General features: G+C 34.6%; 1 protein-coding gene across 7 annotated transcripts in view; it reads left to right on the plus strand.

Annotated features, from left to right (window-relative positions):
- FOXP2 (forkhead box P2) overlaps positions 1–25,687 on the plus strand; it is a 550,794-nt gene that overhangs the window by 391,504 nt on the left and 133,603 nt on the right. For 6 of the 7 annotated variants that reach the window (XM_044246406.1, XM_044246409.1, XM_044246410.1 and 3 more), the window contains one exon: positions 6,530–6,619. In XM_044246406.1, coding sequence (XP_044102341.1) covers positions 6,530–6,619 — 90 coding nt within the window. Of the gene's footprint in view, positions 1–6,529; positions 6,620–10,261; positions 10,320–25,687 lie in introns of those variants that run through there. The other variant, XM_044246412.1, reaches the window with a different exon arrangement.

Here is a 25,687-nt window from a genome sequence, read left to right on the forward strand (position 1 = left end):
TCGCATCACCTACCTCCTTCCACAAATGTGTAGTGCTTAGTTCTTTGCTTGGTACATAGAACAAACTTGTAAAAAAAATTTTAATGACAAGTAATTTTTTATATATTTTATTCTTGCAAATACTTTCCTAAGTTCTACTTCTTTTGCAATTTTATTATTAAATTGAGGAGGAAATCCAGAATACAGGATTCAAATAATTGTTTACTTTCAGATATTATACTATAATTTAGTAGCATGTATTTTCAGTTAGTATCTAGTGTGCTGGTTGACAGTATAACAGTGTAGCTGTAATAGGCCTTCAGTTCATATCCAAACTAAAGATGGTTATTGACTTCATAATGAGGGAAAAAAGCAACTGTGAGTATGTGAGAAATAAAAACTAAATCCAAAATATGTTTGGAAAAATAATAAAATATTTTATAGCAGAAAAAAAATAACTGAGAGAATGCCCATAAACCATTGTAGTTCCTGGAACATGTACCATAATAAAGAAATATTGTAAAAATCTCAATTTTAATAATTTTAATAAAATTAGTTCCAATTCCTCTTTACCTTTCATACTTGGGACTTTTGAAGTTAGACAGAATTCCTTAATTTGTGAACAGGAATTGCATTTATATTGCTATAGATTATTTTAATGTTCTTTATGGGTTCTAGTAGCAATTCATTATTATTAGCAACAGAATAAGAAAGAAAATAAAAATATGAATACCAGGCTGCATAGTATTATTTACTGTAGCCCATGGAATGCCAGCTCTAAGGAAGAGAATGTGTTCATCCCATTAAACTGAATATATGATTCTAGACCTGAAAAAATAAAACCTGTCTTAGCCATTAGTTACCATTAATTCACAGGCTTATTTTGTGGAAGTGTCTCTGCGCTTATCTGGGAGTTTGGAGCCATCCTGAAAGATACTGAATATTGGGTTTGTATCTGAACCTTGAGAATTTTGTTAGAACTTCTGAGGATGACTTAAGAATCCGTTCCATCACTTATTCAGTACCTCTGTTGCCTTCCTTTGAACTTACATCATGAATGCTGAGCCAAACAGTCTGACATTTGGTTGGTAAATGGGATACTTTTAATGAATTACTCACTCTTATCATAGTATCATGAAGTAAAAGATCTTAGCTTCTCAGTTTGACTCTCCTAGTAGTCCACGCTGTGAACACAATATATCCACACATTTATTCTTTAACTTTATGTAAAATATACTGTGGAACAACAACAACAAAAAAAAAATTATTGTAAAAAAATATTTTTTAGCAATTAGGTTTTTTTCCCAACAAACTTAGTCTAATTATGGATCAGCCGTGATAAAATGAAAGGTCAATAGCTACAGATGCATAATTTCACTCTGATAGATTGCTGTTTGAAAATAGGATCTGACAATTAGATGATTAATTTTCTTCTATTAAATAGCATTATGAGACTTCAGATTACATTTATCAGTATATTCTCTTTAGTGGGAACATAATGCGGAGAAAAGCCAAACAGAATAGGAATTCATATCCTTTGTGGAAGGATCCGAATACGCTTTTTATCAACCATACTTGGGAAAATAATTAGACAATGAAATTCTGTTTGAAAACTTATTTTTATGTTCAGTATTCAAAGTAACATGTTAAAGACATTATAAATTAAAGGTTAAAACATGTGAGTATGAGGAGCAAAATTCTGAATGTCCTGCTGGCAATTTTTTTTTTTTTTTTTTTTTTTTTGGTTCTGGTTATCTGCAAAGTATACACCCCTTGTCAGTATAACTAGGGAGTGCCTGTGTAAACATTCTTGTTTTGCCTGTTCCACATAATCGTTTCTTGTATCATATTTCTTCTGACCTCGCTATCTGAAACCAATTACAGGAGATCCATTTGGGCTGCATCTATTTTCATAAGAAGCCTAGGCAGCAGTGTTTTTCTCAGAGATGAATATCAACATCAAATATGCTTCTGAGTGCTTTGTTATTTATGTTTCAGAGAGATTTTGTAGCCTTCAGCTCTCAAGAATGTGTCATGCTGTGCTGTTTATACATTGAAGATATTAATGGGTGTAGATGTCATTTTTCATTTTAATGTCTCAAATGCAACAGGCTGATAGGTTAAGCATTCCTATTTTTATGGGGAGAGATATGAGTGATGTCTGTTTTCTCCCAAAATATACATATATTTACTTTGAAAAAAAAGTTATTTATAAACATTAGAATACTGAACATTTTTGGTTTCACTGGGTGTTTCTAAGCTTTTCTCAAACAATTACCGTCGTGGTGAAAGTTTTCAGTGTTCTTCAAGAAGAAAACAGTATTGATCTGACAGATTATAAAGCTTTTTTACTCTTAATTCTCATAATGACCTCCTCACTAGAGTTACTCTCTGTGTATGAGAACCATAGGTAGCATAAAGTTACTATGTTGTGGAAGGGTGATAAGAACTTTTGTTTTTCTTGCAGAATTTTAATTTATTTGAAATTAGACAGTAACTATTAGAAATGGTGTTTTCCATAAATATTTTTCAAGTTTTTATTTAAATTCCAGTTAGTTAACATAAAATGTAACACATTTTTTAAAGCAAGATGCACTGAGTTTCCAAAAACTTGCACATTCCCATACACCTCTGCAGCCTAACAAAAAGTGTATCTTTAATCTACTAGAAAGATTTTTATTCATCTTTTCAAGATATTTTAATTTAATCTGATTCCAATTTTTAAAATGTCCTACCTTAATTTTTTTTTAACTTTACTAAAATTAGGTCACTTCATTAAGTAAAGTGCACTCTTAATTCAAAACAAATGTGTTTTTGGAAACTAAATATGGTTTGGCTGCCTTAGAAACCTCTTTCTGGTTGTTCACCAGAATCATACACACAGTCAGTATTAAAGGAGATTTTGTAAACATCTCTTGCCTTTTGTTCCAAGTTTTTTTTTTCTGTTTTGTTTTGTTTTTGCAGAGTGTGACCATATAAACAGCTCATAGAACTTAATGCCTGGCCCTGGAATTTATCTTGTCTATTTACCAATTGAAGTGGGCAAGTGATTTTCAAATTAATATTTTATGTAATTTGACACCTAACACCTTCTATTGATGAAAGTACATAATCTCTCATCTTTTGCATCGCTATAATAATAAATTACAAAGATGAACTAAACATCTCTGAGCAATTGTTTATTGAAATTCAGTCCTAAAATGGTATCCAGAATACTGGGGATAAAAATGCCACGTGATGCCTGTAGTGAGAACACAAACTGCCAAGGATTCCTGCCTGAGAGTTTTAAATCATCCTGATCTCATGGAGTTGTTTTTTGTCTTCCCACCTCTGTGTTTACTATTGCAGTCTCCGCTGCTACTTAAAGAATGCTGAGATAGGCAAGTGGTCCTTTTTCATAAGAATTTGTATTGAAGGTGATCCTGGACTATTTTTAAAGATTTCTCTAAATGTATATGGAAACCAAGGTACTTTAAGACTTTAACTGGCCATGGGCGCCTGGGTGGCTCAGTGGGTTAAAGCTGCTGCCTTCGGCTCAGGTCATGATCCTGGGGTCCTGGGATTGAGCCCCACATCGGGCTCTCTGCTCAGCAGGGAGCCTGCTTCTTCCTCTCTCTCTGCCTGCCTCTCTGCCTACTTGTGATCTCTGCCTGTCAAATAAATAAATAAAATCTTTAAAAAAAAAAACCTTTAACTGGCCATTGGTCATACTCCATTATAATTACTACTCCTTTAGAAACACTGTACATGCATGCTTTTGTCCAGTGAAATTTTTGTGAGCTGCAGATCTAATAGATCTAATTTTCCAGTGTTTTTCTATAGCCACTGGGTATTACATATTCCATTGGATTACTTGTTTGGTTTGAGCCAAATGAACATCATGCAGGGTGATAAAATGAATAGATCCCTAGGCTTGGGAGACAAGAACCTGAAATTTTGACCAAACTGTGCTACTGCTTTGGGCTTTAATCAAATTATTATCATATTGCTTCTTCAGTTACTTGTCTATAGGATTTGAAACCTAGGCTAAACAATCGGTAAGGCTTGTGTCTAGCTCTAGAATTTTCATTTTGTTTGTGATAACTGATCAGATGATCAGAGTGTTAGAAGAGTTTAGAGTTCCATCAGGTATTGGTGGAGTACATGGTGAAACCCAAGTCAAGGACGGCAGGAACACTTAGCCACAAAAACAATGCATGAAATCAGTCAAAAACACTTACAAATTCAAACATAGGAAGATTATATTGTAGTTTTTCCTTTAGGTTTTGATGGGTGAATATTCTGTCTTTGCAGGTGAAAATAATTCATCATGGTGCCATGTGTCTCTTTTACTAGAGTTTTGCTCATTGTCATCTAATGGTTTCTTTGATGGGACAGAAACAGTATGGCGCACTGGCCTGGAAGCAGGAGACCTTGAACAAAACACTTGATACTCTAGACCTCATTATTCTCCTTTGCTAAACTGAGAGCATCAGAGGAGATGATTTCTAAGAGTGCTTTCAGTCCCAGCCATTCATGATTTCAAGATTCAGAACTGTGCTCATTGGAGTCCTTTAAGAATAATAAATGGCTACAGAATCAAATATAAACTAACTAAGGGTCCATGTATACAAAATAAACTAATGAACTCAAAGGGAAAAAAACAATCTTGTGAAAAAAATTAGTCAAAATTTGAGTGAATTTTGGCATCGAAAGTGAAAATAGATGACTGATTTTTTTTTTGAGAGTTTCACATAGACACAACACAGCCTAAGTCACCCTATAGTAATTTCCACTTGAAAAATGTCATTTGGAGTTATTTCATAGGTTGCAAGTAAAAAAGGAGAGCATTATTATTTAGAATAGTAACTGAAATATTTTAAACTAAGTTTTGCGACACTAAAGTATTTGTGGAATTTTTAATTTGGTCTTCCCTTTTTTTTTTTTTCAAAGTGAACTTTCTAATAAAATTGCCTGTGTTCACTGGAATGTGTCATCCTTAGAAACACTTAGGTTGTTAATTACTTGAAAAATTGAAAAAAAAAAACAACACAAAAGATTGCTGTGAGTGAGTGTGTCTCCCAGTGTAAGAAGTGTGCTTTACAAACTATGCCAGATCCTGCTCCGGGAAGACAAATCAGTGTTGTTAGGGGACGGTGCTAGTGCCTTCAGTGTGTTTACTCTGGTTTCTATGTCTGCCTGCCTTCTCAGAAAACTTGCTTGGAGCCAGACTGTAGCAGCCCTCTCTCTGTCTTTTCATAATTGATCAGGGGATGACTGCCTTCCCTGAGGGTTAAGACGTGGCAACTTTTTCTGTTTGCGCAGCATCTCAATGCAGTAGTTCAAACATTGTTCACACCAGCTGGCAGTGTAATGCCATATGCACATCTTGTCAAAGCAACTGTTGTCATGGATACTAGAAACTCTCTTAAAAACCAGATCATTGATTCCAATCAAAATTGTACTTTTTATCAGCTTGGAATCTCAATTATTATAGTAGAATATTGATCTAAGATATTTCTCCCATCGTGAAGAATTTACCTCGTATTCTAAAACACTGAAAAACAGAAGAGGGCAATGATTTATTTTAGTCGTATATGCTGAAAAATTTCATCTTTAGTGTTCATTGAACTCAGTTATTGAGAGAAAAAAACGAGTTTGCAAAGTAGAAGCTGTTAAAAAGTTTTTTTTCCCTTTAGTTTACACGACTGCTTTTAAAACATCTCAATATGTATTTTTTATGGCATTCTTTTTATATAAGTTTATATAATACACTCATCAAGCTGTCCCTCCTCCTGTAAAAGAAACGCTTACATTAATATCTTATGTTAAGTTTTATTTTCCTGAATGGGGAAAAAGAAAACATAAAAATAAATGAAAACATCTTCTATTTTGATTGGTATTCTGTCACACATAGAAACAAACCTGATTGGTTGAGTGGTAATTTCTTTGTTCTCTGATTTTGCTAAGAATGCAAATGAAAACCACTCAATTTTATTTGGCATTAAAACTGCACTTTATTTTGTCAAAGGAGAGGTTTCCCCTTGAATTGTAAGTACCAAAAAAAAAGTGTTTTTAATCTTTAGTGAAAATCCTTATTAATTCACTTTCAAGATAATCTGATGTTGATTTGTCAAATTTAATTACAGCTTCCGGTAACACTTGAAGTCTACTGCTTTTGCTTCAAAATTGTAATATGAAAATGCAAATTGAATGATAATTTAAAAGGGAGTGGGCATTTTAGTTGAACACTCAAAGACAAGTTCCTTGTGGAAATGAGGTTATTGATGCAGTTTATGATTTTTTCCTCTTTAAGCACTTTAAACAAATTAACTTTATTTCCTGCAGGATTACATGTATCACCATGACTTTAAGTAAAGTTGTATATGTGTGATATGTGGAATTTTTATTTCACATTAGAAGATCCTTGATAATTCTTTCTAGAAAGGAGGATGGGAAAGGGGTTCTCATACATTGAAGCATTTTACTATTAACCAAGCAATAATCAGTTATTGATAATCAATTAACCTGTCAACAAAGTATTTAGATATTGCTCCCTTTTTACTTCTAGGCTCTCCAAGCAGCAAGACAACTTCTCTTACAGCAGCAAACAAGTGGATTGAAATCTCCTAAGAGCAGTGATAAACAGAGACCACTGCAGGTTAGTAAAGCATTCTTGTCCTTGGGATCTTATTTTAAAAAGGTGCTCATAATGATAACAAATGTGCAGACCCAGTTGTCTATATTCAGAAAATTTTTACATTTGTATGTCAGTAATTTTAATTCAAAGAGAGAGCTCATTTTATCTTCTTGAAAGGAAAACAAAATTTCTATTCCCATAGATTTCAGAAGTCTACAAGGCCACTTATTATAAAAATTATATAAAAAAGCACGTTTGGTAAACGTAGACATGAGAAGTTTTGTATAAGACTCACTTGTGGGATTTTAACAGAATTTTATTCACAAACAAGTTAAAGTAAGATGTGAAATTTCTTTAAAAGCAAAGCCATAGTAAGATGGTATGGAAGGAGACAAAGCAGTCTTAGACAACCCTCCGCAGTTGTATCCAAGTGACAAATGCAGAAAACCTCCAGAGTTGCCAAAAAAACTGTTTGAGTTTGCCAAGGAGTTATTGCTGTTGCTACAGTTATAAAAACACATTCTGGAGTTTGTTGTCCTTATTCACTATGTTTGTCCTGTGAAACTGATAGTATGTATGTCCTTTAAAGTAACTTTTTGTTATGTAATATAACCATTGTTTTATATAATCTTACCCAGAGTACGTAGGACGTTGTTTGGGGGGAAGAAACATTTTTAGGGTGTAATTATTAAATGTTTGGAAGGTAGAATCTGAGGTTACATAAAACATCTTTCAAAATGTTTATCAGCTCTGTTGAAAGATAAGCAATGTTTTTTCCTGCATCATGTGCTATGTACATGTCTAATAAGGCAAGCTTAGTTTGAAAAAAAAGTAAGCATCTTTCTTGTTTCTTTATTTTACCAAAATAATCTTGGATTTTTCTTTTTTTTTTTTTAATGGCCTAGCTGTCTATTTTCATTTTCAGGTGTACTCCTAGAGGTTAGTAACTAAGTCTTATATAAGATGGCCTCCTAAAGCTTAGTATGTATGACAGAATTACAGGCTACTGATCTACACAATCCAGAAACTACTTACTATGTGAAAACTGGATTAAATTTTTGGTCCCTAGACAAACTTGAAATGAGACTATGTATTCTTGGGAACAAACCCATTTGTGGGAGGTGGGTGGGAAGAAGGAGGACTTGTGGAGAGGGGATGTGTTCCAGTAGTCTAAAGTTCAAACGTCAGCCATGGTTGCAAAAGTTGTATTGAAACAGCCTGAGTTTAAGATTCTTTTTTTTTTTTTTTTTTTAAATAAATGTCACACTCTTTTGTTTAAACTAATCAGTAATTTTATGGTGACACACTTTCCTCACCATCATCTCTCACCAAGTAATGCCAGTGATTGGAGTCTTTACATTGGAATTGTCTAATTCCAAGACAGCCTCTCCATACATTTGCATGACAGAGAAAAATTTACATAGAAGTCACAGAAGATAGCACAGGAAATGTTTCCCTCACTGTGGCTTCAGACGGAAATTTTGCACTGTTGTTGGGATAGCAAAGGGGGCTTAGATGCTGGCTGCATAAGCCAAATGTAGGAGTTTATTGTTTCGACTTTTGGAAAAACTCTACATACATATTGTCCTACCTCTGTTTTAACATGTCTCTGACAAAGTAGATGAAATAGTTGTTCCTTCCTCCCCAAAGCTAAGTCCAGTAGAAGTTTTCTTTATTGCTGGTTACCAGGGCATCTCTGGAAAGAATGGTTGGGCTTTAGTTTTTCTTTCTTTTTTTGTCTTTTTTTGTGGGGGGGTTGTTGTTATTGTTGTATTGGAAGGCAAGATTTGATACTTTGCTTAACTAAAATATACATACTTTTTCTTAGGTAATACATATAATGTAGGAATATTAATGACTCTAAAATCAGAAGTTGTTGCTCTTGTACCAGATGTATAAATAAAATTTTGAGCAGAAGTCCTCTATTTTGTTATTTGTATTGTGAAAGGGTGATTGAAAGGAATTTAAATACCTTTTAACAATTTCAGGTGCTAAACATTACTACAAAGACTTTTCTTGTGTCACTTATATTTAGTGTTTTATGATGCATATTAATATTAACATATCTCCATTGTATAAATTATAAAATGATAGCATTTTTTCATTATCTTGTATTTTAATCAGGTCTAATGCCAAAATGTCATAGGAATGAACAGTTGGTTTTTATGAATGAGAATTTAGAAATAGTGAATGAAGACTTAGCTGTTTACTAAAGTTTACACTGCTATTAATATAATGTGAGCCTAAAGTTTTAGTATTTCATAGTATTTGATATTTGATAAGTTTAGCAACTAGAAACATTACTGGGATTGTGTTTAAAACCTAATAGCATTTTATACTAGTTTACATATGCTGTTAAATGAGGATATTAGGAAATGCTTATCCTTGCACCCGCAAATGCTATTTAATGTGAGTTGCATGCACTATTACCACTTATGTTAAAGAAACGGGTTGAATATTTTTGTTAAAAATTTTAACCATTTAGTATGAAATTAACACTTTTATGATTTTCTCACAGTCTGGTTCTTTTTTCTGCTTCACTAAGAGTTTAACCAATCTTTGAAAATAAAGTTGGTGTAGATTATTTCTTAAAATTCATAAAGATAATTGAACATGTTTCAAAATCTGCAGTTGCAAAGGCTAGGTATTTGGTGCTGATAATAGATCATGGTGATTTGTGCTTTTTCAGGCATACCACGTTTTTGGAGGACCAAAGGAGAGTATGCATTTTTTGTTTTAAAATATAATTTTGATGGAGAACTATTTCATAAAGTTTGAAAAAATACAATTTTTTAAAAATCTGTTTTGATGGCTCAAGTCACAAGAACAATATTAGGTCTTGTTACACTCAACTGATTTCTTTTAAATGTTGAGAAGAGGTAGCCAGATTTGAAGTGTGACATGGTAAAGAGTCTATTTCTAGTAGACTAGTATTTATCTATTACTTTCTCATTTACATTTTTTCAGGGTTTTGTGCTACAGATGGCATAGGTATTAGCCTGTTTGATACAAAAATGGAAAGAAAAAATCACATCTGACAAGCTTGAGTATCAATTGTATAGTAATTTCACTTTCATGTACAGGTATCTGAATATATGTATTTGAAACATGTTTACATTTTCTATTCATTACATAAAACACCAGTTGAATAGGTTCAATCAGTAGGTACATTCATTAATGACATATTGATGAATAATATATAAAGATTGTGATGCAAATGGGAGCTGATATCAACCTAAACATTACCAGATGTTTCTTCTTTACATGCTTACTTTGTACACCAGAAAACATACTATAACTTATCTTGAAATCAAGCTCTTATCTTGATTTCTGATATTTATTAATATCTATTCCTAACACTTCCTAAGCTTGGTATCCCCATAGTGGTCCATAAAAAGAAAAGTTAGCCAAAGGGAATAAGTAATGCTTTCAATTTCATGAAGCTAATTTCCAGATTAAATTGCTTTTACTCTATTTAATAACACACATGTACACAGAGACACGCATTTGCATATGCATTTGCACACATGCAAACTTCCATAATCTGTAAATTTTAAAATTTTTTTGTAAAATACATTATCAGTTTTCTAGCCTATGACAAATCTACTTAATTTAGTTTAGGTATGAAAATTGGTCGCATTATTGTTCTTGTTACATTTACAGCCATGAGACAGACTTGTGGTTCTTCAACAGCTGTGCAGAGCAGAGACGTAAATTTAAGGTAAATGACATTGCTTTGCTATCTTAGATGAATATTAGTATATAGTACTGTAATCACTTCCTTCATTGTAGGTTAAAAATCTAAGATTCTCTTTTCTAATAAGTAATTAAACTTTTTAAAAATAACTGTGTTAAATAGTTGAAGATTGAAAGAATAAAAAGTAAAAGTGAATTAAATTTAGGGGTCTTATTCTGACTCTGCCACAAACTAGTTACATAAGTTTAAGGAAGCCACTCAACATTTTTTAAAATAAAGGCCTTGGGGGAATTGATCAGCAAAATATTACAATCTGTGCTTACAAATTTATTTTTTTTTCAAGTAAGTTATAGGCATCTTAATTTTTCAGGAATAGCTGTTTCTTGCTGGGTTTTAACTTAAGAGTTAAGGAATATGATTGTTTGTTTTCAGTTACAAAACACGTTTTAATTAACATACCATAGCCAAAAATAATGTTTTGGAATCAAAGTATTAAATCCCCTATACATGGAAACCACTGTGCAAGTATCATTTATCATTATCTGGGGAAACTTTGTTCTGTTTAATGCCTTGAACTAGTTTTATAAATTAATTTTAGGAGAAATATAAACTACACGAAGAATTATTTAACCTATTTATTTACTTTGATAATCTACATTAAAATATGTTGTGATATGATACAATTTTGCAAATTTCTCTTTCTCTACTTCTTCAGTTCAAAATGCTAAAATTAACATCTGCTGACAAAACAAATTCTGCAGTAAACTGATCAGCACTTCTAAAATTTCATGTTCTAGGAAAAAAATCAAAGAATAAGATATAAAATATGAATAATGAAATATATATCCTAGGAGAAAATACTAATTGTAGGTCTAAAATTAGACATTAATAAATATCTTTAGGAAATTATAAAAGTTCATGCATATATTGGTAAAGAATACTATTGAGTATTTCCTCTTCAACGTAATTTCTGATTTCTAGTATGTAAGAATTAGAAGCTAAAACATGTTTTGTTTCAAAAACTGAAAGTAACATAATAAAGAAATTGGCAGTATGGTTTAAGTAGGGCAATGTACTGTGATGCAGAAAATTTAATAGTAGTTTTTTACGTTTTTTTGTTATTTATATTTCCAGTGTATCAAAAAGTTAAGCGGTATCTCTAATACATTGTTTTGATATCATAAATTATAAATTTTTAAAAGTTTAACTTAAAAACTATTCACAAGGACTGATTATGCTTTGTATAGTTCTGATTTTCCCATTACAGTAGAGAACATTTCGTAAAAGGCAGCATGAAATAGGCAGTTTTACAAGAATGTTATAGAACAAAACCTTTCCCAAAATATTGTGATGTTGCCACCTGTAGCCAGCTGCTCAAGGCTGACACCCTGTGGAAGAGGCTCTAGGATGTCCAGTCTATACTGCTAAGTATCATTATGTGGAAAACTTGTGTATGATCTAATCATGGCATGTAGGAAAAAGAACATATGTTTTGAGTCTGAAGCCCACCTTGCTTTTAATCAGTTAGTAGGACTTTGGGTAGAGTCCTTGAAGTCCATCTCTTGGAGGCTTTTACCTCATCTCTAGAAACGGAATAAGGATACCTATCTTGCAAGATTGTTATGAAGACTAAAAAGAATATTATATAAAGTAGCTAGCATAAATCCTTGCACTTATAATGAGTTAATAAGTAATTCCCACTATGATAAGCTCTAAAAAATTGATATTTAATCCAAAGTTATACATATTCTATAATATGGTTACTTTTGTTTGGCCATAATTTTCACTATTCACTACATATGCCTAATTTATAGGAAAGCAGCAGTGAGTGTTTTAGGTACTACTCAAGTATCTCTCCCTTCTAGAGACCCCCAAAGCATCCATATTTCACATTTGCCACACATAAACTTACATTTTAATATTTATCTTTCCTACCAGACTCTGAGCTCCATGACAGCAGGTACTATGAATGTCCTGCTCATCTCTGGTGCCTAATGATGCCTGGTGAATAATAGAGCTCAATAAATACTTGTATAAATGCTATGAACCCTAAGTGTCAAGCTATCAAGTATGTCCTGTATGGTTTAGGTAGCCGGGACCTTAAAGTCTTTTGATAAGGAAGTGATATGATTAGAACAATGTTTTGTGAAGATCTAGTCAACAATGGAGCATTTGGAGAATGTTTGGGGGGAGGGGAATTGAGAGGGAGCTGAAATAAGGATAAACTTCTAAATAATTGTTTAGATAGGCATATGATGAATTAGTCTTAGACATGTTGAGCCCTAGACATGTTGAGTTTGAGGTAATGGCAAGAAAAATAAGTTGAAATAGCAAACATTTAGAAAATTACAACTTGCCGGAGAGGTTGTAGCCAGAGACAAATATTTGTGAAATAATCCAGAAGTGATAGATAAATACAGGAGAGTGAAGATTTCTGGGAAAGATGATTTACCAAGAGGAGCCCAGTAATATCCACATTTTTTAGAGCAAGAAGTAAAAAGCAGAGTGGGGGGGAGGGGGAAAGGAAGAAACAAATTAGCATTTAATATATCAAGGAAGGTCACGGAACAGAGCAGGTTTTAAAAGGTGGAGCTTGTCAACCATAACAAGCAATGTTCATGAGGATGACCATTTTCATACATACAATGTTGAGTTGCAACATTGGTGATTTTTAATCTCCTTTCTTTGTCATTCACCAGTAACTCTTAGGATCTGCAGTACTAAGGTGATCAATAATGAAGGGGGAGGGATGTACGTTAATGTTAATGTTAAATAGAAAATTGAGAATTAGTAAATGTACTTTCATTTCTCAGATTTCTGTGTGTCTCTAATTGTATAAGTAAATGTGTATTGCATATCTAATACTGAGTTCCTATAAATTAAATCTGGAAGAAAACTGCTTTCCAGGAGGTTAAATTTTCTCTTTTCTTACCTACCCAAGCACGTGTTTCATTGTGTAATCCACTAGGATTCTAAGAACATATTCCCTTGACTTCTCCATCTTAACTAAAGTGAGAGGAAGGAAGAAGTAGAACATTAATATTGTTAAGGGAGCTCTCCATAGGATTTAAGACTTAGGCTGTGAATTTTATCTTAAGATGTTTGGAGGTGGTGTACAAGCTAAATTGAATGACAAAGTGAACAGTGTGAATACATGATTGAAGACAAAAAGTGAAATTATTTTGAAATTCACTTACATTTAAGATTCCTTGTGTTTCCTCAGTGGATTCTATTCATGTTTCTATCATCCTGCGTTCTACATTTCCAATTGGTTTTCTTAAAATTTCCCTGCTACCTTCACCTTTTCTACTATACTCTTTCTTCCTTTCTCATCCTGTTCTTTTCTCTCATCATGTAATCTTGTCCAGTTTGCTTAATCTCTATCCCTTCAGTCACAGATTGAGAAAAGAGGAATTTTAAATGCCTGTAATTACTTAATTCTATCTTGAACCTAAAAGATATTCCAGCATATCATCTTACCAACAAAATAGGAAAACTGTGCTGCTTCTTACAATCCAGTATCTGATATTGAGTTCCTATCTTGCCCCAAGAAAAGTTTCCATCTTGCTTTTTTAAGTTGTAGTTTTAGTATGAAAGGAGCTCTGCTCTTGAATATCTGGGCTCCTTAGAACCCTGGGGTGTTTTGTTGAATGCTAGCATTCTCCTGTTACTGATAACACTTACAGGTGGCTCTTTAAATATCACCATCTGGGGGCGCCTGGGTGGCTCAGTGGGTTAAAGCTTCTGCCTTCGGCTCAGGTCATGATCTCAGGGTCCCGGGATTGAGTCCCACATCGGGCTCTCTCCTCGGCGTGGAGCCTGCTTTCCCCTCTCTCTCTGCCTGCCTCTCTGCCTACTTGTGATCTCTCTGTTAAATAAATAAGTAAAATATTTTTTTAAAAAAATCACCATCTGAATGGTTGCCATCATTCCTTAAATCCTTTTGTCAGATTTTCCAGAAAACTCATTGGAAGATGAATATTCAAACTAGAATTGCTTGGGATAGTTATATTAAATGGCCAGTTTTTCATGGAGATCTCAAGTTGTGCTGATTATGTTATTTAAATAATGCTGAATTTGGAAGTACAGCATTTTGAAATGATCAAACAGAAGTATAATGAATTGTTCTTTCAAAAATATTTAAGTCACCCTACCTTAATAAGAAAATCATATAAGCTCATTATAAGAATCTAACTCATTTTAAGTTAAATTATGGTTGGGCACTAAGTTACTTTTCCCAAAGGCACTTAATAAATATTAATAAATTGCTAGAGTGTAGTAGATTTTTTAAGATAAAAATTATATCTCTGATTAGATAAGGAAGAAACCACTCATGAGAACTAATTATAGTAGACCCTTGACATTCATGAGGTATGTATCCTGAGATCTTCATGAACCCTCAAATTCAAGAAATTCCCAGTTCGAAAACGTGGAGAGATCTCTGTAGGCTTCCTTCCAAATCCTGTTCTTATTCTGAATCAGGCTACCATTGTCATCTGCTGAGTATAGCATAAGTTAACAGCTTCCAGCTTTCAATAAAGTTTACCTCTTGACTAATATCATTTTTTAAAGAAGAAACTTTTTTTTTTTTTTTTTTAACATCACAGGCTGTCCTCCATCAATGATAACAGGTAGAGAACAGCAAAACTACATTCATGATAGAAGAATCCATGGGAGTGAAGGGGTTAGTTTGTGTCGGTGAGAAGTCAGCAGTCTTACGGACTGCATCCACCTCCTCCCAGCATGCTTGGTTCACTTTCATGGCCTGACAAATTATAGAAGTGTAACGCCTGAAATCTTGCAACTTGGTTGTCTCAAAATCATCAGGCCAATCCTCAGCCTCTGTGAACTTTGAGAATCCACTGTGCTCGATCTTGCACTCTAGCTTATGTGGGAAAGAATCCAAAGCGAACAAACAAGTTTCCCCACCTTACTTGCTGCTATTTTATGTGAAGAATTGAAAGAAGTACTGGATATTACTGTTAATATTTCCTCCTCCTTAATTTTAAATCTCAGGGACATTAATAAATGACCTGGAGTACTCTTTTCAGAGCAAAAGTTGCCTGGAATGTTTTTAAGCATGTGCAAGAGGGCAGGGTCTTAGGAATGAAAAGACCCTATTAGAAGTTCAGTAGAGGCATATCTTGAAAGAAGTTGCTGTGGCTGATATCGAAGAGATTACTGCCTATGTTCTCCTCTAGGATTCTGATGGATTCCTGTCTCACCTTGAGGTCTTTTATCCATTTTGAGTTGATCTTTGTGTACAGTGTAAGAGAATGGTCGAGTTTCATTCTTCTACATATAGCTGCCCAGTTTTCCCAGCACCATTTATTGAAGAGACTTGTCTTTTTTCCACTGTATATTTTTTCCTGTTTTGTTGAAGATTATTTGCCCATAGAGTTGAGGGTCCATATCTGGGCTCTCTACTCTGTTCCACTGGTGTATGTGTCTGTTTTTATGCCATATCATGCTGTCTTGGTGATCACAGCTTTGTAGCAAAGCTTGAAATCAGGTAGCATGATGCCCCCAGTTTTATTTTTGTTTTTCAACATTTCCTTAGTGATCCGGGGTCTCTTCTGATTCCATACAAATTTTTGGATTATTTGCTCCAGCTCTTTGAAGAGTACCGGTGGAATTTTGATCGGAATGGCATTAAAAGTATAGATGGCTCTAGGCAGTATAGACATTTTAACAATGTTCATTCTTTCGATCCAAGAGCATGGAATGGTCTTCCATCTATTTGTGTCTTCTTCAATTTCTTTCATGAGTGTTCTATAGTTCCTCGAGTACAGATCCTTTACCTCTTTGGTTAGGTTTATTCCCAGGTATCTTATGGTTCTTGGTGCTATAGTAAATGGAATCGATTCTCTAATTTCCCTTTCTATATTTTCATTGTTAGTGGATAAGGAAGATGTGGTCCATATACACTATGGAGTATTATGCCTCCATCAGAAAGGACGAATACCCAACTTTTGTAGCAACATGGACGGGACTGGAAGAGATTATGCTGAGTGAAATAAGTCAAGCAGAGAGAGTCAATTACCATATGGTTTCACTTATTTGTGGAGCATAACAAATAGCATGGAGGACATGGGGAGTTAGAGAGGAGAAGGGAGTTGGGGGAAATTGGAAGGGGAGGTGAACCATGAGAGACTATGGACTCTGAAAAACAATCTGAGGGGTTTGAAGTGGCGGGGGTGTGGGAGGTTGGGGTATCAGGTGGTGGCTATTATAGAGGGCACGGATTGCATGGAGCACTGGGTGTGGTGCAAAAATAATGAATTTATGTTGAAAATAAATTTTAAAAATAGCTATAAAAAATGTAAATCACTAATTAATTAATTAATTAATTTTAAAAAAAGAAGTTCAGTAGAGGAGTAGAAGCTTTTTTTAATGACCATGGTTTGTTGGCTGTTTGGCCCAAGTATTCTGAGCTTGATAGTTTAGTCCTGAAATGAGAAAGTCCCTGTTTACATTCAGTTAACAGTTCAGTCTCATCTGGCTTACCTAAAGGTATTTGGTGGTTATTTTTTTTTTAAAGTCTTTGTTGTTTGATTGTGCCGATTTTTTTAAAAAAATACTTTATTTATTTATTTGTCAGAGAGAGAGAGAAATAGAGAGGGAGCACAAGCAGCGCAAGCAGCAGGCAGAGGGAGAAGCAGGCTTCAAGCGAGCCCAGTGTGGGACTCCATCCCAGGACTCTGGGATCATGACCTAAGCCGGAGGCAGACGCCTAATGGACTTAGCCCCCCAGGTGTCATGATCGCGCCAGTTTTTATAGTTTTATCAGTATAGATGCAGAACAGGTGGTACCTAGTAGGTAAGCATTATCATAACACAAAATAGGCAGAAGATTCCTTTGCACAGTGTATCAGTTCTTACACTTCTGATGCTAACACTTGCACTGCTGTAAAAACTGCCACCTTGATATCTTCTACTGTGAGTGCTACTGCAGGTTCTCAAGTGATGAACCAAGGAACGCACTGAGCATTCTGATGTGCTGACAGGAGGAAAATCTGTTGTCTCACAGAAAAACTCTAGTAAATTCTTCAAAGAATATCTTTGTAAAAACAAACCAAAAAAAAAAAAAAAAAAAAAACCCACAAGGAATAAAGTCGTTCTCTTCATAGTCTACTAACTGGTGATTCCAATATGATTAAAGATTTAGTTTCTCAAAAACTAGGGCATCATTGCCAGGTTTTCTCTTTATTACAGGAAAATGTATCCCTTAATCAGTAACAATCCCTAGTCTCCTACACAGTCTTGGACTTTATTTAGTCCCATGATTTCCAGATGCAAGCAATTCCTTGAAAACCTTTTTAAAAATGGAGAATTTAGGGTCCATCCCAGACCATTGGGTAAAACTTTGGAGGGGATGGGATTTTGGAAAATCAAAATATTTTAGACTCTCTAGAAGATTCTAATGCAACTGGTCTATAGAGTAGTATATGCAGGAACCCTGAACTACTCTTCTGCAACAGTGGGTCCCTGTAATAAAACAGTACTGAACCTGAATTCTCCTATTAATATACTGTGTTATTTTTCCCCTCTGAGACTCTGTTTTCCAACCTACATGATGAAAAAGCTGAATTAATGATACTTCATGTTCCTGCCAGATTTAGCACTCTTTGAATCTTTGTCCTCTGTTTTGTCTTTCTTTGTTTGTTTGCTTGTTTATATATACAAATATCCTTAAATCTGAGCTCATTAAAAAGGCCCCAGAGTGGACTTTTTGAGACGTTTCTCTCTGTTTATTTTTTCCAGGATCATTTCCAACAATATTGTCAGGATTTTTATTTTTACTTTCAGTTAGTTCTCATCAGTACTGTTAGTCAGTAAAATCTTCACTGGTGAATTCATTCTCTTCTTATCTTTGGTTTAAAAAAAATAATATGTGGGGGTACCTGGGGTAGCTTAGTCAGTTAAGCTTCTGACTCTTGATTTCGGCTCAGGTCATAATCTCAGGGTGGTGATAACAAGCCCCTCTCAGTGTAGAGTCTGCTTGAGATTCTCTCCCGCCCTCTGCCCCTCCCCCACTCACTTGCACACACTCTTTCTCAAAATAAATAAATACATAAATAAATATAAAATAAAAATAAAAAAATAATATCTGCTTTCTAAAGTCCTCAGTACAGATCCACCATGCCCAGTGGGCTTCCCTTTCCATGTCAGAAACTTTAAGGAAAGGCTCATTGGCTTCAAAGACAACTGTCTACTGCAATGGCCCTTTCATACTGATCTCATTGTCCACCACACACTTTTTACATGTTAAATGAGTAGCAGTTTCTCTAACATTGCTTTATGAGTGTACGAAGCTGACCCTGCCTTTCTCTTTCTCAATATACACTTTCTACCTTCATCTAGAAAACTTCTGGGTAGCTTTTAATTCCCATTGCCATCTACTCCGTAAAGTCTCTTTTGATATCTTCTCCTGCCACACACAAACAAATAGAATTTATTCCTTTTTATACATTACTTCTATGTCGTATACCTACCCCTATTTTTGTATGTATCACACCGAATCATAATTACTATACACTCCTTGAAGGCTGGGACAGTCTTACTCAACTTCATGCTTCCAGTGTCTGGCACATAGTATATTTTGTGTAAATACGTGGTGTCCATTGGCCAGCGCTAGTCTGTTATCAAGTTCCCCCTTTCTCAAAGGCTCTGGGTATGTTTAATTGGTTGCACACTGGGGCACCTCAACTCAGATCAAGTTGTTTTCAATGGAAATTATTTATCTCTCCCTACCCTTATCCAAAGTTTTCATCAACTTTTCTTAATTGTGTTCTTCCATCTCCAGGCATAAGCCCTTCTCATCTAATTGGGCCATATTCTTCTGCCCTAATGCAAAAGTTGCCCTTTTCTTCAGGCTCTCAGCATGGCACAAAAGGCTATCTATCATCATATACCTGATACATTACACCCAGGACTTAATCCTTACTGCTTACTGAACATGCTATGTATGTATTTATTTATTCATTCATTCACAGATTCTGTTTATAAGTTGTTTCTTCTATACCAGGTACCTTCCAGGGCACCATGAATTGAAAGAACTCTGATACCTACTTCCTTTTGTTCCTATCTCTCCCTCTGTTTAGAACTTTGTTCCCACCCACCCCCTTTCTCTAGTTACCAAACTCCTACACAAACTTTAAAACCCTATTCCCTCAAGTCTTCTCTGACTTGTCAGAGAGAAATAATCCCTCACCCATATGTATTTCTAGAACCCATATCACACTTCTATTTTATTATCCCACATATATTAGTTATAAAGTTTCAGTTATATGATTCAGGTGACATTACCAACCCCCTCTCAGGTTGCTAATAGATCTTATCTTGCTATAGTTAGGCAATCTATTTATGAATAATACTTCAACTGATTCCTTTTCCTGTGTAGATAATATGTAATATATTTATTTAAAAATAAAACTAATACTTTTTACCTTTATCTTTTCTTAAATATTTTCTTTCCTGATTTTATCTTCTGTTTTATTAGTTTTATATATGTGTAATATTTTGCTTACAATAAGCTCTTTCTTCCCTAATCAGTCTGTTTCTTTTGAATAAGATATACTGCTTTATTATTCTGTAGTAGTCATGCTTCTAACCCCACTAAATATCAATGATACTTTTACTGGGGAACTGGAAATAAGAAGTCTGCTTAACAAAACTATGTTGGAAATGCACAGGATTACAAATGAGATGTCATCAAGGAACTATACTCTCTATTTATTTATTGGTATATAACTTTTATGAGTTGATTATATCTGTTGCTTTAGTCATATGAGTTTTGAACATTTCCACTAAAATACTATGTAATTTTCTGTGAAGTTTATCAGCTGCTCTATTTAGAAATACAGTTTTGTTTTGTTTTTCATAAAACATGAAATCCTTAGACACACTGTCCAGATTGGGCTGGTAGAGCTGCTCAAGGATGATACAAAAGACCTGCATTTCTTTTAGCCTCCTGCTCTTCCCTTTTGTGTGCCTTTGTCTTCATGGTCACAAGATGGCTGCCCCTTCTCCAGACATAATGTCCATGTTCCAGGCAGAAAGAAGGGGAGGGAAAAATACAAATTAGTGTGTGCCAGCTAAATCACCCCCCTTTTAGTAACAGGTGTTCCAAGAAGCCTTACACAGGAGCTTCTCTTTCCTTCTAGTTGGCCTGAACAGTATCGCATGAACATTAATTGCTTCAACTGAATCTGGGAAACTGATTACATTTAACTGGGTACTTCTACACTAAACAAAGTTTGGATCCTTTTCATAGAGAAAAAAGGAAGGATAAATATTATAGTAAGTACCTAATAGTGTCTGCCACCAACAGTTTACCATGGCCTAAGATATGTGAAAAGAGATTTTATGACTTGAGGTACTTTAGTGACAAGAAATTTTGTTGTTGTTTTCTTTTTCTTCCAGGAAAATTTAGAAAGATACAAATTTATGTAACCTGACTAAAGATCAGTGAGTTGTAGGGCTTTATTGTAAGTTTTAGTATTTTTAGTTACAGTTGAAGTATTCTTAAAGATTCGGTATGTTTTCAGTACTCGGTAAAGTACAAAGCTACATCAGCTAAGCAGAGGTCATTCTTCCCCTCCAGGAAGTTGCCACCGATGCTTGACCCTACCAGTTAGGCACCCTGGTGCAACATACATGGGCAATAGAACAAATACTGAGAAGTTTAAGTAAAGCATATGCATATTTTGCAAGTAGAGAAGCCAGTATTTTTTGAAAGGTGATTAAAAAAAAAGAAAAAAACAGTCATTGAGGCTGAATTTTAAATAAGTTAGGGTCAAGAGAAAGTTTTTCATTTGGCTTTTACATATTAGGTTCTGGTATTGCTGGAAAGCTCAAAAAAGTCCTAACTTCCTTCCAGCTACAGTGAAAATAAAAGATATACTCCATACTTTTCCTGTGTGCCCTGCAATTATCTGCATTACAAGCGACCACACTAGGAAAGAAAGGTATTTGGTGGAGCACCTAGAGGAAGTTCCAAGGAAACCTTGTTCTCCTTCACCTCCAGATCCACTGACTTGTATGAGTTCCTGCTGTGTTCTGTCCTTTGGATACTTTACCCCTGATGGGTCATTTGATTTCCAGCTAAGCCCAGAACTGGTTAGTGCTGCTCCTGTTTTACCTACGAGGAATCAGAGAGCCAGAAAGGTTCAGTAAATTTCCCAAGGACTTAGGGTTGAATATAAGTTCTGACTGATTACAAGGTCACCTTTTCCAGCCATGCTTTGAATTGGAAGTGAGTGGGGTACCTAGATGGGCAACTTTGTCGATTAACCATCAGGATTACCCTACTGATTTTGGCTCCAGTCATGATCTCAGGATTGTGAGATCAGCCTCCCAATGGGCTCCGCGCTGGGCACTGAGTCTGCTTAAGATTCTCTCTCTCCCTGTGCCCCTCTCCCACTCTCTGTATACCAAATAAATGGAAATGAATGAATGAATGAATGAATCATTTCTTCAGAAATCCTCAGGGATTTGGGAACAGGTGGGAAGATAGGAAGGACAGAAATTTCTCATTCTGTCTTCAGCTGCCCATCTAGTTAAAGGCTGACCATTCTGGTGGAGTAAAGAAAGAAAAGTCCTTATGCTGTATGTGACTCTGCCCAATCAAATGGGGATTATTCTGCTAAGTGTTTGTCATCCCTTCATCCAGAGCACCATGAGAATAAGAATTAATCATTGGTTTGAATCTGAGATTCTGTAAATGCATAATGATTGTTAATAATCTTTTCTAATAGGTCCTGCATGCTTTTTGGTAAATATCCAGGAAAAAATTAAAATGAGTTTAGTCCATCTTCTTCTTAAAATACATGGTTTATGGAATTAGTGCAACTGGATTTTATCTTTCAAACAAAGGAAATAGTATAATGAACTTTCCTTTAGAGAAATACATCATAAATGTGGAGAGCAGAGAGTAACCCAAATAACCATATTATTTTTTAATTCTCTGTAGTAAAATTATGATCTTTTTTTAAAGATTTGTCTACCTACTTTTTATCTTGCTCTTCCTGTATGTGGTTTCATTTCATTTCTAGTACTCACTTGCAATAGTCATTTTGCATATCATTAGGCCAGAAGATCAAACCCTAATAGCTTCCCAGTGATAGGCGAGATGCAAGGTAATAGGGAAATGTTAGAAATAGACAATACTTGAGAGCTCGTTTTTCTTCTGAAGAACATGTTCATTTCTTTCTTTTTCTCCCTTTCTCACTCTTTCACCCCTCTTTCTTTATTTCATTTTCCCTTTTTCTTTTTCCTTCTCTTTCCCTTTCTCCCCTGCTCTGGCCTTCAGGCCCCATTTTACAACCCCTTCGATAAATTAGAGTACTGAAATCCATCTAATGAAATACAAAGATACATATACATAGAGTAAAAAAAAAAAAAAAAGACTCAGGTACTTTCTGATTAGTGATTCCTGAGTCTTTGAGGACATAAGAACTTGTCGAAGCAGTGTGCATTAAAAAACGTGGGTTTCTGATGGAGTGCCGGTAAATGGATTACTCACTGCTAAAATGTTCTTGCCATCACTGAAGGCCCCAAATAGCATTGATTCTCAATGTCCCACCAATACAAATGCCTTTTAAAGAAACATATGTTCTCAACATAATTGATAGAAATATTCACAAACCAAATTAGAAATAATTACTTAAGCACCTGAGGTAGTTGTTTTATTTGGCATTCCCATTCCATAATTTCCAGCACGGCTAAACTAAAACAGAGGTTGGCTACTGTATTTTCTCCTCACACACCACCTTTTTGCTCCCTATTCTATTCAAGTAGATACTTACTTAATTTAAGAAAAAGAGAGTTCTGGAGTAATGTAGAAATAAATTGAAGAGCTTCCTCTATAGAATTTCACAGGAAACAAATGATTCTCCATGCTCCAATGGAAAACCATAGGCTAAAAACAGAACAGCAGTACGATTTCAAAAGTGTTTTACAGTATCTCCATGTTTTAGAATTTACATCCTCAGTCAGGCAATCCATCAGAGAAATGTGACTGAATGCCCTTAGTGTGTTAGACACTTTGCTAGGCAGACACCAGGTACCATAGGGGATTCGAAAGTGTTCTTACCCTCGGGGAGATGGCAATCTGACTAGATAAAATTCAGGATAATAACCATTTTTCTAAGCCATTTTAAACAAAACTCAGTGTTGTAAGGTATAAAACAAAACAAAAAAAAACTGCTTGACAGTTATGCCTTTTTAGGGCCTTCTATGGAATAAATTGGATTTTTCTTTTCTCTAAGTGTTTAGTGAGTCAGTCATCCCTCATAGACTAAGCAGAATAAGGTTTTCTTTAATATTGTGCCTCCTTGGGCTTTGTTTGTGGTTCTTTAAAATTTGTTTAGGATGGAGTTCCAGATCTAAGAGGGATGCTGAAGTTTGGGAACAAGTCTAAAGATAACAAGTAATATGATAGAGATGATTAAAGGGAAAATGGAGGAGCCAATCACGAAGGGGGTACACTCAGATTGAAAAGTGGAGGGAAAAGAGCAAAAAGTTTGTTAATAATTTCTTAACATTAAAAAGAAACCATCATGCCATGGTGTTCCACAGGCCCCATGGGTAGTAGGCATTTATTTTTCTGTATTGCTGGACTAAGGCAAGAGTATAAATTCTGCTTTAATGTGAAAAATCATAGTACCCATGTGCTGAGTCTTCATGACAGTAAAGGTTTTTAAGAGTTATTAACATGTTGTATGAAAAATATAACTACTGTTCTAGGCTCTATTTTCAGCTTGCAACAAGGAAGCCTAATTTTAAGTGATTATTAAAGCAAGGCGTGCTTGCAAAAATAATTCAGGCAATTCAGAAAAGTATGAAGAATTGAACTTCACCTGAACCCCAGCCTCCCAGTGATCCTGCTAATACATGTATACATGTATTTACCTGCATCATTATGCCAGGCTAAAATGAAGGCAGTTTTATCTTTTGTAGATCTTTTCCAATGTAAGATTTATTTGCATATTCATCCATTGGAGTATAGCTTAGTTTAGGATCTAGAAAGCGTGAAGATGTTGTAGTTGATCCATCAGCGTTCAGTTTAGGCTTTGTAATAAAGATAAGAGGCCAGATTCTGTGGTGTCCAGAGGGGCTTTGGGTTCGAGGATTGACGCTACCCCTCCTTATGTGACCTTGGAGAAGGCAGTTCAGTTGTGGGACCTCATTTTCCTTTTCTGTCAACTAAGAAGATATGACTTGGTCTCTAGCTCTGAAGTTTATTATCCTAATGCTTTATTTTTAGCAAAGGAATATATCTTCCCTGTAGCTTATATTTACAAAAAATGAGTCTTCTTTGTATGTTACATGTCAAAAGCTTTTAACTTTGATAATGAGCTAGTTTTTGTCTTGCTAGCAAAAACAAAAAGAAACAAGATTATTTTAAAATTTAGAAATTTATGACTCATTTATTGAGGTTAAAATATTCTGATACTCAGAGAAAAAGTGAAATTTGTTGTTAGAATATTGTACAGTGTGCATATTCATTACATACAAATAGAGTTTTCATTCTATTATGTTCCACAGGCCCCATGACATGCCAGCTTATCTGTTTAAGGTACTTTTCTGTGTGCTCAATTATATATGTAAGGTTTTTAATGAAGAAAAATAAAATACGGAATATTTAGAAATATAATTATATAGAGGTCACAACTGTGAAAATTGCTTTTCTCGCAATCACTATAACTTGGTTTTATTGCCTAAATTATATAGTAATAAAATTTTTTTGCTACTCCTAGAGTAACCAGTCTTGGTTCTCAGTAAGAATTTGCACTATATTTATCTAAATAGAAAATAGTTCTTTTCCTTTATTATAGTAACTTTCGAAACAGTGGTTTCTAGTACCTTTGAAGCCATGAGTTGAAGTAGTTCAGATGCTCTGACATGAAAGATAAAAGAAACTTGCAAATATTCCATTAGTAAAAATGCTTTCTCCTATTTATCTAACCTAAGGGCTATTATTCATTTGAAAAACAGCTGTGAGTTGCTGGAAAGAATATTCTGGGGTCAGAACACCTGGACCATAACGCTGGTACAGGCTATGAGAACTTGGGTGAATCACTTAACTCTTCTGAATCTCGGTTTCTCTTATGGTAAGAACTGCTAACGAATGAGCATAAAACATGTCATAGAAATACAACCTACAGTGAATGTTTTAAGTATTTTTGTCTTCCAATATAATGAGAGCACTCGTAAAAATCAGATTCTGAATGAAATACTGAACTAAGAATCCAGCCATTCAGTGTTTACCTCTATGGAAGTCAACAGCGTGTAAACAAACAGATCATCTTTGTTGCTTTAGCTCATTACTGTGCATGCTCTCATTCAATTTTCAGGAAATAAATAGCATCTTTAGAAAGCTCTAATTT

This window comes from Neovison vison, chromosome 4, assembly GCF_020171115.1.
Source record: "Neovison vison isolate M4711 chromosome 4, ASM_NN_V1, whole genome shotgun sequence".
Lineage (NCBI taxonomy): Eukaryota > Metazoa > Chordata > Mammalia > Carnivora > Mustelidae > Neogale > Neogale vison.